Source organism: Ochlerotatus camptorhynchus, unplaced genomic scaffold (assembly GCF_037179485.1).
Source record: "Ochlerotatus camptorhynchus isolate MF236.1 unplaced genomic scaffold, CSIRO-AGI_Acam_v1.1 ptg000765l, whole genome shotgun sequence".
NCBI classification, from domain to species: Eukaryota; Metazoa; Arthropoda; class Insecta; order Diptera; family Culicidae; genus Ochlerotatus; species Ochlerotatus camptorhynchus.
Window position 1 is genome coordinate 2,464 of NW_027041232.1, and position 17,434 is coordinate 19,897.

General features: G+C 38.3%; 1 protein-coding gene across 1 annotated transcript; it reads right to left on the reverse strand.

Annotated features, from left to right (window-relative positions):
• Positions 1-253: 253 nt before the first annotated feature.
• LOC135714930 (suppressor of cytokine signaling 7-like) lies at positions 254-16,191 on the reverse strand. The gene is made up of 4 exons (XM_065238325.1): positions 16,059-16,191; positions 15,745-15,913; positions 644-842; positions 254-566 (listed from the first exon to the last, which is right to left on the reverse strand). Exons 1-4 carry the CDS (start codon positions 16,092-16,094, stop codon positions 410-412), a joined length of 561 nt encoding a protein of 186 aa, XP_065094397.1. The 5' UTR covers positions 16,095-16,191; the 3' UTR covers positions 254-409.
• Positions 16,192-17,434: the final 1,243 nt, after the last annotated feature.

Below are 17,434 nucleotides of genomic sequence, written 5' to 3' on the forward strand. Positions count from 1 at the left end.
TTATTCTTATTTAGATTGGAATCAATGTTTACTCCCGAGCATTATTCCTGAACGACGCACTTCTTTCCTTAAACCTGTGGAGGGTAGCTTCTCCACACTTACTCACACCAAAATCTAGGTGAAAGCTATCACAGCTAAGGGAGAGTGTTTAGTTATCACCGTATCAACAAAGTTTGCGGTCATTCTTCAAAGAAGGGGTAAGGTTATTTCGGTAGTTATTATTTATTCAAACATAAAGTCAAATACAAAAATGTATCGTCGTGTAAAGTATAATTTTATTATACCTTATTCGTCCATTAAAAAAATCACAATTCTATCGATCAGTTTTGACTAAATTTTACAAACAAATGATTACGTTTCATAGGATTGCTAGTATTCACATTTACTTTTATTATAAATAATATACATTTTAAAAGTCACCGACACACTGTCCGAAATGAGAAGTCATGTCAACTTCTACACGTTCCGAAAGGCAATTTTTATAATTTAGGTAGTCTAGCAATCTCCGTGGTAATGGTAGTGTTTGAATTAAATCCTTTCTTATTATCGTTTTATGTATGACGAACCTATTGATAAAACGGTGAAAACGAGGTAAGTAAAAAACTTTTCTTCAATAAATATGCATCGACAAATTATATCCTACCTGCAAAGGTGTTGCAAGCTTTGTACGTGTTTGAATCTGGATACAGGCTTAGTCAATTGCACGCGTAACGGTCCATGTTCCGGTCGTCTATGTAGAAAAAATAAGTATCTACCACTCCTAGAATGCTCAACGGCATTTTCGATGAATTCCATTATTGTTCGGGATTTAAATTTTGCACACGATCCAAAGGAGAATGCACCTGAAAAATAAATAAACATAAAACGGATTGTTTAATTTACATAAAACAAATAGCTTTGCATTGAAATTTGCTAGCTCCTCCACCAGTTATATTTTTTTTTTATATTTATTAAGGAGACGTTCAGCCCTGGACTGGTTCGTCTCCGGAGCAGTGATGGAAAAGTTCGCGTAAGCTCACTATGACTCGCGAACTTTTCCCTTGGTGAACTTCGTGAAATATCGCGAACTTTTCCAACACTGTTCCGGAGTTATATTTTTCCTCATATGTATGTATAGTATTTGTCAGTCTCGTGTGTTGAGGTTAAGAGAATTGTAGAAACGAGGGCTCAGTAGAGGAAATAAGTTAACACGTGTGGACGCTAGTTCGCTACAGACAAGAGTGAATTTATTGGCGTTCTTTAACATTTGATATGACGTTAAGCAGTGTTGCCTGAAGGGCTTTCGTACAGTCGTTGCAAGTCAAACCGGGGGGTTCAACACTCGTCCTCAACTCTGAATAGCTTGAGGCCAAACGCCTCCAGTAGTCGTTGCAGTTTCACAGCTTGTAACGGCTTCGTCAGAAAATCAGCTTCCATGTGCTCGGTCGGGCAATATGTCAGTTATACGATGCCGTCTCGAACCATATCTTTGACGAAGTTGTATTTCGTGTCGATGTGTTAATGGAGCCTGCCTTGCGTTCAGCTCGGTCTCCTCGAGTCAATGCAATGCAAATCTGGTTGCCCTCATTAACCAGGTGCTCACCAACGTCGAACATAAACTTCTGGATCCACTTAGTCTCTTGCAGGCATTTTGCAAGGGCCACATATTCAGCCTCGGTGCTAGATAAGACCACGCACTCCTGCTTAAGGCAGCCTTATCCAATGAATCCACTGCCGAACTTAAACAAGTATCCAGCGTTTGATTTGACGCTGACTGGCATCGCCTGCCCAGTCAGCGTCCACAAAACACTCAAGCTTCTTTTTATCACCCCTTAGGTACAGGAAAGTCGTGAAGTTCTGTTTCAGTCCTTGGAAGACCTCAGCGAACTCCTCCTCAGTGTAACAGATAACAATGACATCGTTAACATAAATAAGCACAAAGACGCACTTACCCACCCTTTGGCGTATATAAATACACTGGTCCGTCGTTGACTGGTCGAAATCCATGTGTTTCAGCACCTCGTCGATCTTCGTGTTCCAGCCCGTAAATGCGGCGTCTCAGCCGGCAGACTTCATTCGGCTTACCACTCTCATACCTCGAAGGCTGGCGCATGAAGATCTCCTCCTGTAGCTGCCCATGAAGATGCGCAGTATTTATGTCCACATGTTTCGTCAACATCTTCCGCTGGCTTGCCACAATCACCATCGTCCGGAACGTTATCTGCTTTACTACGGGAGCAAAAATCAGATCGTAATCTGTCCCATATTTTTGGCAGAAGCCCTGCGCCAACACCCGCACTTTGAATCGGATGAGATTGCCATCATCATCTACCTTACATTTATATATCCATTTTGATCCGATAGCTTTCCGCTCTGCTGGCAATTCCGCAAGCTCCCACGTTCCGTTTTCACGATGAGACTGCATTTTATCTTCCATCGCCGATTTCCACTCGGCACACTGCGGACCGGACACAGCTTCTTTATACGACTTTGGTTCAACGAAAGTTTGCTTCACCGAATTCACTCCCTCAGAATACCTTATCGGTGGAACACCTGCCGTTGTCCTCTGTGAACGACGAGCGGCTGGAGATGCGGCTGACGTGACATTTACATGCACCGGATCACCTACGTCATCGTCGTTCCACAGTCCACCAAACCAGTCGTTGTCGTTATCGTGCCAAAAACTTCGTGGCCAGCCGTCATCTTCGTCGTCCCAGCCATAGAAATCGCCTTCGGAGTTTGTATCTGTGAAATATAGGCCACTCTATTATATAAGAACAGCCCTATTGAATGAGAGTTTACACTATTATCCCGCCAGTTAGTGCTCACCCCTGCCAAAAGTGAATATCTTATTGTAGAGTAATCATCTCTCTCAGCTCTCCCTCTCCCTTTTCCCTCTCCAGTTACCCTTCAATCCCCGTACTATCGAGTAAGTAGCCGAGCATCCAAGCATCGTCCGACCATCCGAGTCACCGCTGAGGATTGGATGGTTGAACGCCACAGTATCATCCACCCCGTGGGGTTGTTCTTCTCGTTTCGTCACTTTTATCAACAGGCCACTCGATTTCCTCGCTACCTCACCAATTTTCCTTCACGTTTTGATCAATGAGGACTTGATCCAACACCAAGTCCTGAGAAAACGGGCATCCCGACTGATTCGGATTCCTCCCGTCCGTGTACGCTTTATGATAGGCCGAGTACCCAACGAATGTCATTTTCACAGCTTTGACGTCCAATTTCTTTCATTTCGCTGACGAAATCAGTACATATCCAACGCATCCGAATAACCGCAGGTACTTCAAATCTGGTTTTCGGGCATACCATATCTCGTATGGCGTACGACCGACGGTCGTAGATGGCAAACGTTTCGGCAGGTAGCAAGCGGTGTTTATTGTCTCAGCCCAAAATCGTTTATGCATACCTGCCAGTGCTGTAAATTCTCAAAATCAATTGAACATTTTTGATGAAAATGAGAAAAGCAGCTATCCTCTATTAAAGGGGAACAGTTGCTTAGTCATTTGACGAAGGCATGGATCATTCTCATTTGAGAAACTTCTCTTCTTCTTCCTCGCATTTCAAGCTTTTTGCGTATGGCATATTAGCTTTTTTGCATGCTCTCAACTCAGTGTTCTAGATGCACTTCCACAGTTATTAATTGAGAGCTTTCGATGCCTGTACCATTTTTGCATTAGTATAATTGTGTGGCAAGTACAATCATACTTTATGCCCCATAAACCCAAAATTCACCCGACAACAACACGAAATTGGGTCGACATCTACCTTAAATTTGCCTCTTCAAAATATGGTCATGTGAGAATTCGTTTTCACAGAATTGATTGAATGGTTGTATTGGTTCATCTTCAATCGAATGATATGAAAATTAACAGCCCTGATACCTGCATTCAGAAGCATACACCGGCTCATCTCGCTTAACGACCGGTCCTTTTGCTCAGAAACCCCGTTCTGTTGAGGTGAGTATGCTGCGGTGTACTCCGCTTCAATCCCTTCCTTCGCGTAGAATTTTCGTAGACCCTTTCTGGAATACTCTCCGCCCTGATCGGAGCGGATAATTCGCGGTTTGCGCCCGAGGCGATTTTCTACCAATCTTACGTACTCGCAAATTCTATCCTCGACCTCCTACTTCTTTTTCAAAAAATATACGTAAGCATAACGGCTATGATCGTCTATCAGGGTCATGTAATAGCTACATCCTCCTGGAGTTGCCACCTCCATTGGTCCGCAAACATCACTGTGGATTATATCCAGCACTTTGGTCGACGTCTTCTCGGCATCCTGTGGGAACGATGGCCGAGCCGTTTTGCCTTCGATGCAGCATTCACAGGTCCACCGGATGCCGCAATCGACAACGTTTAGACCCGTCGCCAAATCGTGTCTTCGTATTTCGCCAAGAACGCCAAGAACGCCACTCGATCCTCCACGACTCGTAGCCAATACATATCGCTCACTTTATCCGCAACCGCAACTATCGTACTGTCGTACACGAGATTGCAGCCGGTGCTGTCATATACAGTACGGACACCTTTTGACGCGAGCTTTCCAATCGAAATCATATTTCCCTTTAGAGTGGGGACATACAGCACACCCCGCAGGGTGAGTTCGACTGTCTCTCCACTGTCACCCGCGCACTTAATCAAGCAATCGACGATGCCTTATACGCGATTTTCACTGTTATCCCGACAATGACACTCGAACCCGAATCGTGTTCCATTTTAGTGAAAGCACTTTTGTCGCTACACCTGTGCGAGGTGGCACCTGATTCGATCAACCAGGAATTTGCAACGTTACGACCAACCTAATAGTAAATTACCATAAAAACTGCTTAACGACGTGCTGGGAGTATCATTCATATTATATGTGGAATCCATTTACCTATCTGGATATTGTTCGTATATGGTTTCCGTTTAATAGGGGATGGCGGACATCAGGCAGAGACCTAAACCCTAAATATCAAAGAACACCAAAGGACGAAGTGTTACTTTTAACTTACCGTAAGTAGGAGTGACCATCTGCCAAAATATCAAAAAAATATTCGTCAACTACCTTACAACATTCACGTTTTAGCATGTGAAAATATTGATCAATGATATATTTAAGATTGTCGTGGAAATGTGGAAATGGTTGATCGAAATTGAAATCTAAGTTTTCTAAAATTAAATGAAAAATATACCAATGTAAAACCTTATGTTTGGTGACATTGGGCCAAATCATAAATTAGATTGAAATATCTTATAATAAGTAAATGTAACGTAGTTATTAGGAGCACACTTGGCTATGATCCCAATGCTTTTCGTATGTATGGCTAAATATCACGTGTAACCCTCGTCTATCCACATAAAAATGTGTTCAAACTTTAGTTTGCTTGTGGACATTTTTTAAAAAGGCGTTTTTGCTACCATTTATGACAATTAATTTTACAGCACTATTTAAATGAAACAACAACTTTACTTTAGGAGATCTTGCAATATATTCTGTATATTCAACTGTAATCCCAGTCAATATGGATTGAACCCACGACATCAACACTTTTAGCACTTAACCAATGGAACCGAATGTGCTCCAATTAGGGTAGACGGTGCTAGATCACCACACAGTTTAAGTTTGTTTCAAAAGTCTAATATTTCTAGAAAAGGCACCCGTTCTAATACCGGACAAAAGCATCTAATACCGGACAAAAGTACCTCGTAACTTTTTTTCACTATAAAAAAAATCCTAGTCTTAACTTTTGAGAAGTTCACACCTCTTTTTTGTATAGCTTTGCAATTTCCTTGAGCATAGTAAACCAAATGATCTAAAATTGTGTAAACAGAGATCTTTTATATGCATTTGGTTTTAAAAGATTCATATTTTTTATTGTTTTCGCCGTCTGATACAAAAAAAAATGAATGAAAAATGCATTTTTTTTTTCGTATGGTGAAAGAAATAAAACGGATGTAACTTTTTTCGTGTTGAATGATTGTTTAAAATATTGTTGTTTAAAAAATATGAGTTATACTAAAATTGCCCAAACTTAATACAAATTCTGTCAATCAAACTCAAAAGTATTCCGATAAGTTTGGGATACATGACCAACGGCAACTAACATTTCAGGAAAGTTTATATTAATCCGAAAAAGTTACAGCTGTTTGAACTTTTTTGGAGCAAAAGAAAAAGGAGGTGATATACTTTTATGCGGTATTATACGTACCTTTCAACAACGTTCCAAAACTGATTTTGAAATATTTAATAACTATCAATAAACTGATAGCGATAGCAACCAGTGCGATCTACACTCCAAGTTCCCTTTCTTTCAAATTCACCCTAAATTTGATATTTTACCCCTTTGAGTGTTGATTAATCACAATGAAACATTGTGACAGAGCACGGACTTGAGGTTACTAGAGTATTAAATAATCTAGATTCTATTTTGGATTATATCTGAAAAATCTGGCCACCGCCCACCACATCCATTTCCCCTATAATCCTTAAAAACCAAAAATATCATTTAAAACCACTTATGCTATAATAAACAAACCAGCTGAGGGCTGAAAGTCTCTATACTAAAGCAAACGAAATAAGAAAGAACTTCTGCTATTGGTTCCGTAGGGGTGCTCATCTTGCCCCGGGTGTCTGAAAACGTCAGACACCAGGGGCAAGATTAGCACCCCTACGGAACCAATAGCAGAAGTTCTTTCTTATTTCTTTTGCTTTATTATAGAGACTTTCAGCCCTCAGCTGGTTTGACTATTATAGCAGAAGTGGTTTTATATGATATTTTTTAGTTTTTAAGGATTATACACACTAATGTTATTTTACAGATTTTTATAAAATTTTACCGAAATCTCAACAGCTGAACGTTCGGTAAACAATTTTACAGTTTTCCTGTAACTATTTAAGGTAAAATTTTACAGATTTCTGCAAAAATTTCTAAGTGTGTAGGGGAAATGGATGTGGTGGGCTACGGCCAGCTACTTTTTTTAATTTAATTACAAAATGTTCAATACATAGAGTTGTATCAATGCTTAGATGCTGAAACAGACATAAAATGATAGAGAATGTTGTTGAAAGGTATTATTATCATGATTTATTTATCGCTAAATGAGTTGTTTTTTTTTTCGTCCTTTTTTTTTGGTTTGCCCCCATCCCTACCCCCATCGACCTATTCGAGGAATCTTGGACATAAAATTGTTTTATGATGTCTTAGGCAGTGGAATATTGACGCCATTGGGTGAGTTGTCGACAAAATTAAAATTAGATTAATCATTACAGCATAAAATAGGCAGCATTGATTATGTGCTCATTATTTTCATCCATATTTAACCTTGATTCTTTTCTTTTTTGACGTAGAACTACGTCTTTGTCGACTATATTGGGGTACAAATCAAAAAATATGTGTGGTTAAATAGTGTTAGGTTTTGAACGCTTGTAATTTTGTCATTTATAGGTGAAATTAAAGTACGCCAATTGATTGAATATTGCTTAACAAATCTGCTGAAACTACTTTCCAATTGTTAATCAAAAAACTTTTGAAAAATGCGCATATGATAATTTTATTAGTGTTTTCATGAACTAAACGTTTTCCTCAACCCAGTCATCATAAACGAATACCACTTGGTTGCAAATCATTCTGCTTGGACCTGAAAAGATATAAAACAGCGCTGCTTTCCTGCCTCTGCTCATAACCGCTTCGGACGGCGTGGCACTAGGTCCTGCAGCAAGCAGGACCAAGACAGCGGCTAAAGGTGGATCACGGTGTAACCATGACCACCACAATGAGGCATGAGACTTGGAAAATTATGTAAAACCCCCTCCCCCCTTAACAACAACCCAAAAAAGAAATGGACTTTGACGATCACTTTTTTCCGGGAAATAAATTTTATACCCCGTTCACATTACAATGTATATCACGTGATATACGCTGTCTTGCAATGAGCACTCATACATCTACTTTTCACTGGAAATCCTATGTATGAGTGCTCATTGCAAGACAACCTACACAGATAAAAATTCTCAATTTTAATTGTGATGTAAACATTCATTCACGTAAACTTGTATTTCGTCTCACGAACCGAGCAACTTGTAAACAATATTGTTTACAAAGATGGGCTTTTGTATACAATATTTGCTACATTCCATGAAATGTGTCAGAACTTTACATGATATATAATGTAAACTTATATGATATGTGACGTTCCATTTATGTGCATCATACTGAACAGAAATTTACACTACTTTTTCGAACTGTGTATATTACGTGATATAGGCTGTAATGTGAACGGGATATTAAGCAAACCACAATTAGGGGCTGTTCATTAACTATGTAGACAGTTTTTTTTTTGGATTCTTGACTCCCCTCCCCCTGCGTAGACAATTGTCCATACATTTTTTTTTTAATTTGTATGGGCTGTGGATAATTGCCACCCCCCTTAACCTCTGTCTGAACAGCCCTTATAAGTAAAAACAAATTTTTACACGCAGAGCTAAAATTTAAAAAAAATGCTTAAGAGAAGACATACATTCGATGAATTACCAACAACTGACTGTAAAACATATCTGGTACCTCTATATATGCAATTAGATTAACATCCAAAGTCCATCCTTTTCTCCATATTCTGCACAAAAGATACGTTCTGCCCCGCCCCATTCATAATAATACCGTATGCGTGATAATGTATGCACCATCGTACAAATAAGGTTCCCATTTCACCTGTGCATTCAACAAGGTTGCAAATACTCATTTCAGCTAAAACAATGTTTTTTTTTAATTATGAAATAATTAGATGCCATGATCATATTTTGAATTGGTAGGATACAAGAATAGGATGCAAAGAATGTGTTTGACATATTAAACCTGTTTATTTTACTTCATGAAAGTCACAATCAGCGATTTTTCACACACACACTCACTCACGCACGCACTCACTCAGCGATCAGAAAATCGCTGATTGTCACTCATAGAAAGCAAAATTTATAGGTTTTATGTTTCAAACGCATACTTTGTAACCTCTTCTTGTAAGTTACAAGTAAAACATGCCATCATACCATCTTTGGTTTTATTATTCCGAAAAACATTATTTTAGCTGAAATCAGTATTTGCAACCTTGAATGCCTTGGTTTTCTTTGCATGCACGTAACCTATAGCTCATACCGTAGTAGACTGTGTATAAAAGAAAATGATTTACTTAGTTCGACAGTTGCACCATGACGAAGTGGCAGCGTATTCGTGATATGTCCCACGCGCAAATGTCACAAAAAGACATTTCAATCGCCGTGGGAGTGACCCGGTGGTTTTAGACCGAGAAAAGAAAGGACAACTATCCGCGAAGGTGGCCACAGCCCAAGTAACAAATCTAGAGCTGCTTGGCTATATTCAAAATTTATAAAGGTTTTATTGCAGCTGCAACCATTACCTACAGCTTTATGACGGTCATATACAATGCAAGTCATGAAACATTCTTATAGCTATCTACACAACCCCTATAAAGCTAATGAAAAAACCAACTGATGCTTATGCTATTTTCACTTATGAAAGGTTTTATGATTGCTTTGAAGTATAAAAAAAAGTAATATGAATTGCTCTTATAAAACCCAAAAATAAATCCTTTTGTTGCTTTATAAGTAAGCGCAATAAAACCAATTGGCCATGAAACAGTTATTTTAAAACAATTATAAGCATTCAGTTGCAACTTGTCAGAAATGTAAATAGGCGGTTTATTTTTACAACATAGAAAAGAATCAAAACTTTCCGGTTCTTCCAAGCGGAGCACAAAAAAAATCAACAAAATTGTTAGCATGAGCATGAAAACATTTCGTGTATACGTATACGCGACGTAGTGTGCGTAAGAAAAACGTCAGCAATCTCTATAATTCTTCCGTTCTCGCTCGCATATACATGGTCCTAGGACAAAAAGGTTGAAATCACGCATAACTTTTCATAAAGGTTAATGTACCATTCAAAACTTTTCCAAATGTTTGAAAAATTCATCGGTTGCACCCGTAGAATAGGAATATACATTTGCCCTCAAATAAAAAATAATAATTCAAGCTGAACATTGCATTAGGTCCTAAGTAATATTGACAGATTCTCTTCGTCGACTTTCTCTTTGCATCCCCACGGTTATGTAAAGACATTCCCAGGTATTTTCAGCACATAAATCGATAAAAGAAGCTTTTATCTAGCATCCAATACGACATACACATCAAGAAACGGTTCGGTGAATAAGTTGCATTTGCATGCATTAAAAAAAGTTATAGAAAAAAATCATGTTCCACTGAAATGAAGAAATCTAAAAAAAACACCAAAATACACCTCTCTCAAATTTTGATATTTTGTTTATCGAGTATTGCTTAATTTTTGCTAAAAATGTCAGGTTGCGATTTTTTGCGCTTTGGGAGATATTAAAGTTAAAAAAATGTTTTTTTTTTCGTTTTTTCAACAATATCTTTGAAATTTTAAGCTTAATCCAGTATGTTTCTTCACAAAAGCTATTTATTTAAAGTATTTGCATAAAAGAAAAATATAACATTCACCCCTATTCTGTATTTCGATTCGAACGAAATTCTCATACAAAAAAATATTTTTTTGTATGAGAATTTCGTTCGAAACGAAATACAGAATAGGAGTGATTATATAGTTGTAAGCAAAAAACCGAAACAGAAAGAAAAAACCATATTTTCGACATTTTTTCTTTAACTTCATGTAACTTGGAACTAGTACACTGTGGAAATTTAACGTCTTATAGTACGTTCAGACTACAGAGTTATAACATGTTATAGCGCTATCTTGATGGTGGTTTCTGTGTTGCAATTAGTTGAGTTCTTTAGAAAGAGCTGTTCATTTTGTCAAGATAAACAACTTTGCCCAAGACATCAAGCCTCAAAAACGTCAGAGAAAGAAGTTAGATTGTGGTACCATCTTTGCGGAAGAGTTTTGAACTATTTGTTTATGTCAATAGATGGTCCTTATTATGATGAGAAATTTTGCCGAAGACACCAAGTCGCGGAAATGCTTCGTTTCGGAGTTATTAATTTTGCTCAGCTAGGTTGCATTCCTGACCCAGTGTGCAATGTAAGCATTAGACATTTTAAGAAATTGCGCTTGGTGTTTTTCTTGCCTGCTGTCCTCTGTCACCATATTGTCATTATGAAAATGCCATTAGTCTTGGAATAAAATCCAAGAAATTTCAATAAAATAATGATCCGAAATGATTTCCAGTGTGCATTGGTATGAATTTATGTATTGAGATCTATTTTCTGTAAAATTAAGGTGATTCCATCAAGTTCATTTGATTTCTGAAACAATCTTCTTTGTTAACTTGAATTATTTTGGAGGCGCATTTATTTAACGCTCATATTATCCCAATATACACGTTAACATTTCAAGCGCATATGTTTTGGAACTTCTAAAAAGTCATATATTTTCTTTAAGATTTTCACTAATGTCGCCATGAAACAAAATTGATTTCATGGTAATCTTAACACCAACACTCAAACCTATTTTTTCCGCTAAAGATTTCCATTTGGAAAAAAAAGTTTCAGCAGAACAGAACAACAACAAGCTAATTTATGGCGGTTGCTTTGATGCAATAAAAATTAAATTGGATTTATAACTGATTTTCACCAAAGCGTAATGAAGCTGCTTGGATACAATATTGCTCTTAAAGAGGCTATGAGAAACTTTTGTAGAGTATGAGGCTTTATGACAAAAGGTTTTAAGACAGCTTTATTATGATTCTCAAACATACTTCATAAACCTTATCAAGAGTGGTCCACTAAGCTGTAAGACGATCTTATAGCGGTTATCAAAAGGTTGTGCTGGAGTTATTAATTTTATTGACGGTTTTATAAAATTGATCTCAATAACCACTAATAGAGTGCAATAAAATAAGAAATGCTACTTGGGAGGTCGTCCGAGGTCAGCTCGGGTTCCGAGGGTTATTGCTGCTATCAAAAGGAAGATTCGTTTGAATCCAGTGCGTTCAATAAAGAAAATGGCAAAGGAACACGGGATCAGTGACTTTACGGCACGGAAGATCCTAAAGGAAGATTGCGGGGCGACCTCGAGGGTACGGAAAAAAAAACTCACATGATTACCAATCGCATCCGGGAGCTACGAGTCGAACGATGCAAGAAAATCTTGAACTTCCTTAAGCGAAAAAATCCGGTAATCCTGTTCACCGACGAGGGCATATTTACCGTCGATCCCGTATCAAATTCCAGAACCGACCGGTATATTAATTCTCTTTCAGTAAAAGACGTGGCCGACGAGCACAAGAACGTGTATCTGACCAAGCATCCTGCTAGCGTTATGGTGTTTGGATTGGTGGCTTCCGATGGCAAAAAATGGACCCGGTGTTCATTCCAGAAGGCGACAAGGTCAACACGGAGGTCTACATCGGACTTTTAAGTAAGTATGTTCTTCCGTGGATCAAAGAACAGTACGGTCCGAAGCCAAATGTTGTATTTCAACAAGATGGGGCTCCGTGCCACACCTCGAACCGCACTCAGAAGTGGTTGCAGGAACATCTTCCGTTCTAGGCGAAGGATATGTGGCCGCCATCCAGCCCCAATATTAATCCGCTAGATTACTCAATATGGCGCATCATGAAGGCCAAGGCAAGCCTCAGACAAACATTGACCCGTACCTGGAGAGAAATAGATCCAGACTACATTATTAGAACCTGCCGTGCATTCCGGAAGCATGTGGATGCCATAATTGCAGCAAGTGGAAACTCGATCAATGATTAACATAGTTTAAGGTTCTGAGAAACATCCCTTCTTTGAATAAATAAAAAATCTCGAAAAGGAATCTTTTGAGATTTTTTTTAATTTTGACATTGCTCAATGGTGCAAACATTATCACGCATATGGTAAGTATAATAGTCAAAAATTCATGACAAACATCATACGTCATACTGCGGTCGTGTCTAGGACACAACTCTTTTTTAGGGTGAGATTTGAACTCGTGACATTTAGCGTGAGAGGCATGGATGCTAACCACTATGTCGGGCCCGTCCCCTATCGACATTTGTTGTTTCAAATGTTTAACTATTGAAAAACAATGAAAATACTTTAGTACAAGACACTTAAGAAGTCTGCACACTGTAGACGAAATACGCGTGTCTGTCAAGGATAGGCTAATAAGGTAATGGAATCATATGGGAATTACTAATCCTTCTCTCTCGCTTTAATTAAAATACTATTGATTTTATTAAAAAAAAACCCGAATTTATCCACCTATGGTGTGATCAGACCCTTCTTACTTATTCAAGTTTATTTATTTTATTGTCATTATCAGTGACCAAGCCCCCCACCCCCGTGTCATCCAGTGACGCTACGCCACTGCCTGGGGGTACCCGGAATATATCCGGATGTAGTCTATTTGGTGAGGCTACCAATCACCTTATCATCGTATTTTAATGTGATTTAATGGGTTTTAATTCAATTCATATTCAAGCAACTTCCCCGGGGTACCCGGAACATGTCCAAGTGTGTCCAATGTGGTCTGGAACACTTAACACGACTTGCATTGATCTTATTTTTGAATTCTGTAGTAATTTGATGTGTCGCATGATGGTTTTGATACGTTTTCCGTTAAATCCAGCGTGAAGGCCCATATTCACCTGATCTTATTCCGACCATATCTCCGGAACCGGTTCACCGATTCCAAAACCGTTCAATAGCGTTCAATGGGACCTCAAGACCTATCATTTGGCGCCGAGTTTGTCCAAATCGGTTGAGCGGTTGCTGAGAAACGTGAGCGCATTCATTTCGTTACATACACACACACATACACACATACACACATACACACATACACACACACACACACACACACACAGACATGTTCCGATCTCGTCGAGCTGAGTCGAATGGTATATGACACTCGGCCCTCCGGGCCTCGGATCGATAGTCGGTTTTTCAAGTGATATCTATACCCTTCTTTGTAAGAAGGGTAAAAACATTTTTTTAACGAATTCGATAATGTTAGGCTTAATGAGACATGTTTTGTTTTAGCACTTTTTTTCAGAAACACATTTTTTGCATATCAAAACAATGAAAACACTTCTGCGCGGGAAAGGGCTAATTGGGGCCTAAAAGGAAATTCTTAATTTGGACTTTTTAAACCACAGTTTACGAGAAAATATATGAAAGTGACATACTAATCCAGCATTTAGTTGTTTGGTATTTTCTTCAACTGGGCTTGAACCGTAAAACAAATCTTTTAATCTAGCGGAATTACTGACATTCAGAACGTAACGTTTATTGTAAAATACTGAGCACATAATTTATAATTACTGAGAAAGCCAGAAAGTTCTAAATTTTCTGTATTGTACGAAAAGTCAGTAATTATAATTACTGTACACAAAGTAATCATAGATTTTCCCTGGACATTAAATTTTGTCGAAATACTCAACGTCAGTGCTGAGATTTGTCATTGTCATTGACAGACTTTTGCGCGATATTGACAAAATTGTTTTTCACATAGTCAATGGATAGACTTGATCCTCAAAAAAATCTTTGTCAAAAACTCATTCATTTTTCCGTCAATGACAAAGATTCACCTGGTAACAGAAAGTGTAATTTCTTGCATTCTGAGACACATTACTGTTATCCAAGCGGTTCAGGACGTAGATGCTTATTCACTTTAATGGCTTCATGTAATTGTTTTGCTCAAGCCATTTAATTTCATTTCAAATTTAGCTAATAAACAAATCAGCACATGTTCGTCACTGACAAAAATGCTACTGACAATTGACATGGCTTGCCTTGACGATGACTGTTAGCTCAAACGAGTGACCAAAGCAGAATTTTGAGTATCACCGTGTATTGTCGAAATTTTGCAGCACTGTCAACGTATTTTACTGATCATGAATTATAAAATTTTAGGTTGTCATTTTTTGCAATCGATATTTAGGCTTTAGAAGAAAGTATTTTTTCCAAGGCAGTGGAGTCGAGTCGGAGTCGGAGGCATTTTCGAGGTATCTGATATCCAAATCAAAGCTATTCTTTCTATTACACCGATAAAACACCATTGACAGTAACTCCGAGCCCGGAACCTACCAAAAATGCCGCCGGCTCCAACCCAACTCCAAAGCCCTGTTTTTTTTTCGTAAATTTTTTTCAGTAAACATTTGAGAAAAGTATGTTATATCACGGATTGAAGTAAGCTCGACGTTGATATTGAATAACTTGCTATAATTTCTAATAATTCTTTTTCAATGTTACGATCCCAACAGTAAACATTGAAGCCCCAGCCCCAGTGTGTGGGAAATTATGCGAAGACAACACGGATGGTGTTTATTTCCTGAAAGAATATCACTATCCATCAGTGCAAATCCTTAACTGCTGAAAAATATAATTCACCAAACGTGTTTTCTTATGTGCAATTAATAATTATTTAATTGAAATGAGTATTTCTCTCCCAACACTAACAAAACTTTTTTAACTGGCTTACACGGTATTTACTAAGAAAAAAATAACTGTATTGTCAGTTAAATGCCAAAAAAACAAAGTTCGCATTTATTTCAGTTAATATAGCCGAATGCAACTCGAATGAATTACCAAACGTACAGTAATTTTGACAGTTCGAGTTAACTGATAGTTCGATAACAAAAATTAATGCTGTAGCGATTACTGGGTGATCCACAATTCAAAAACCCAGTAAAATTTTACTGACTTCGGTAATCTAGACTAAGTGTGGATGTCATCAGCTGAAGAGTTATTTTTTACGGAATTATTTATACTTCGTAAAGATAAAGTGATTACCTTGATCTTGATCTATTCTCACATGCCGGACCGAACCATTTAATTTGAATGTTAACGAAAAAATGTAGTGGTCATCAGAACTATCTCGAACTAAAAAGCTTCCATCCGGCTCATTGGATAGAATTTTTTCCGCACCTTCTGAGGATATAGGCCCCCAATACCATCCACACTGTAAAATATAAGAAGCAATGTGTTAAGAACGTAGCGTTTTACAGTTATGAATGTTTTATATTACGTTTGCAAACATTGATACTTATTTTTATATTCAATAAACGAAGAATTTGAGTTACGAACACAAACAGATAAATACTTACATCTTTCACTTTATCAATGCTCGCTGTAAAATCCATGATATGCGACGCTTCATCCTGTTTATGTGTTTCGCTTGATTCTTTTGTTCCTTCCAATGAGACAGTTCCTCCGTTTGGAACCGTTGTTTTCTCCGCTGTAAAAAAGGTTGAAAAGTGCGATTATTATTACAATGTTACTGATAAAATCGTGATAGGTAATGTTTTCTGACCCTGTCCATCTGAATTTAATTGTAAACATAGGGTATATCTACCTTATCTGCGCCCAATAAGTGAGCTAAAATTTCACTACCAGCATATTTACGTGCAAATATTGTTCCCTTAACAAGTGAGCACGATAAACAAATACAAAATTTACCATCGGGCATTGACGTAGGACTACGTCTTTCGGGAAGGGTGCCAATCCAGGGAAGTGCAACGAAAATTGGTCAAACTTTAAATGCTAATAACTTGGCCAATAATCAATGGATTTAGATGATTTGTGTGTCGATTGATTCGGCAAGTTTATAAAATTTGTGTGGTGAAATACTACTGTCACACACATTATAAATGTTAGATATTTAAATAGCTGAAAATTAAGAAATATGGAAGCATTCAAATTTCTCATACATTTTCTTCGTGCTCACCCCTAACACAGCCATCAAAAAGTTGGTCCCTAACAACACATGCCGAAGCCGCATAATCTTTCAGCGTTGCACGTTGGACGGGTCGACCTTGAACTTGTTCGCTGCAGCGTACAGTGGACACCGTCCATACAAATCTCGGACAAAAAACCAAAAGTTGCCTGAATTTGATGGAAATTTCATATTATAGTGAGTTTAGGATGCTGCGTCCGTTTTTTATGTTTTTAGTTTAAGTGGCGATCCACAGAATACGTCACGCTATATTGAGGGAAAATCAATGGACGCCCTCTCATCACCTTACTTGAAACCGCTTGAAAAACGTTTTTCCAACCCGAGGCGCGCAAGGTCGAGTGTCATATACAATTTGTCATTAACAATATATATATATATGTATGTGTGTGTGCGTGTGTTTGTGTGAGTGTGTTTGTGTGTGTGGGCGTGTGTGTGTGCGTGTGTGCGCACGTATGTGTGTTTTTATTTACATAGTAAGGTTTAGAAAAGTTTAAGAAGCCTGACCTGTAGTGAAGTTGGCACGGTGTTGTATCCACTAGTTGCCTAGTGCAGCTCCACTAAAACCCATGCCTTACTCTCTCCTCTGCCTGGATCCCCCGGGGCCACTGTGAAGCGACTACTTCGGGGGGGTGGCTGTGCTCATGCACTTGTCGTACTCTCAGCGCTAGCTGGCGTTGCTAGATCGCTGCTCTTCTCTCCATTTACGCTGCAGCTCCGACATAATCTGCGTGACTACATTCTCCACGT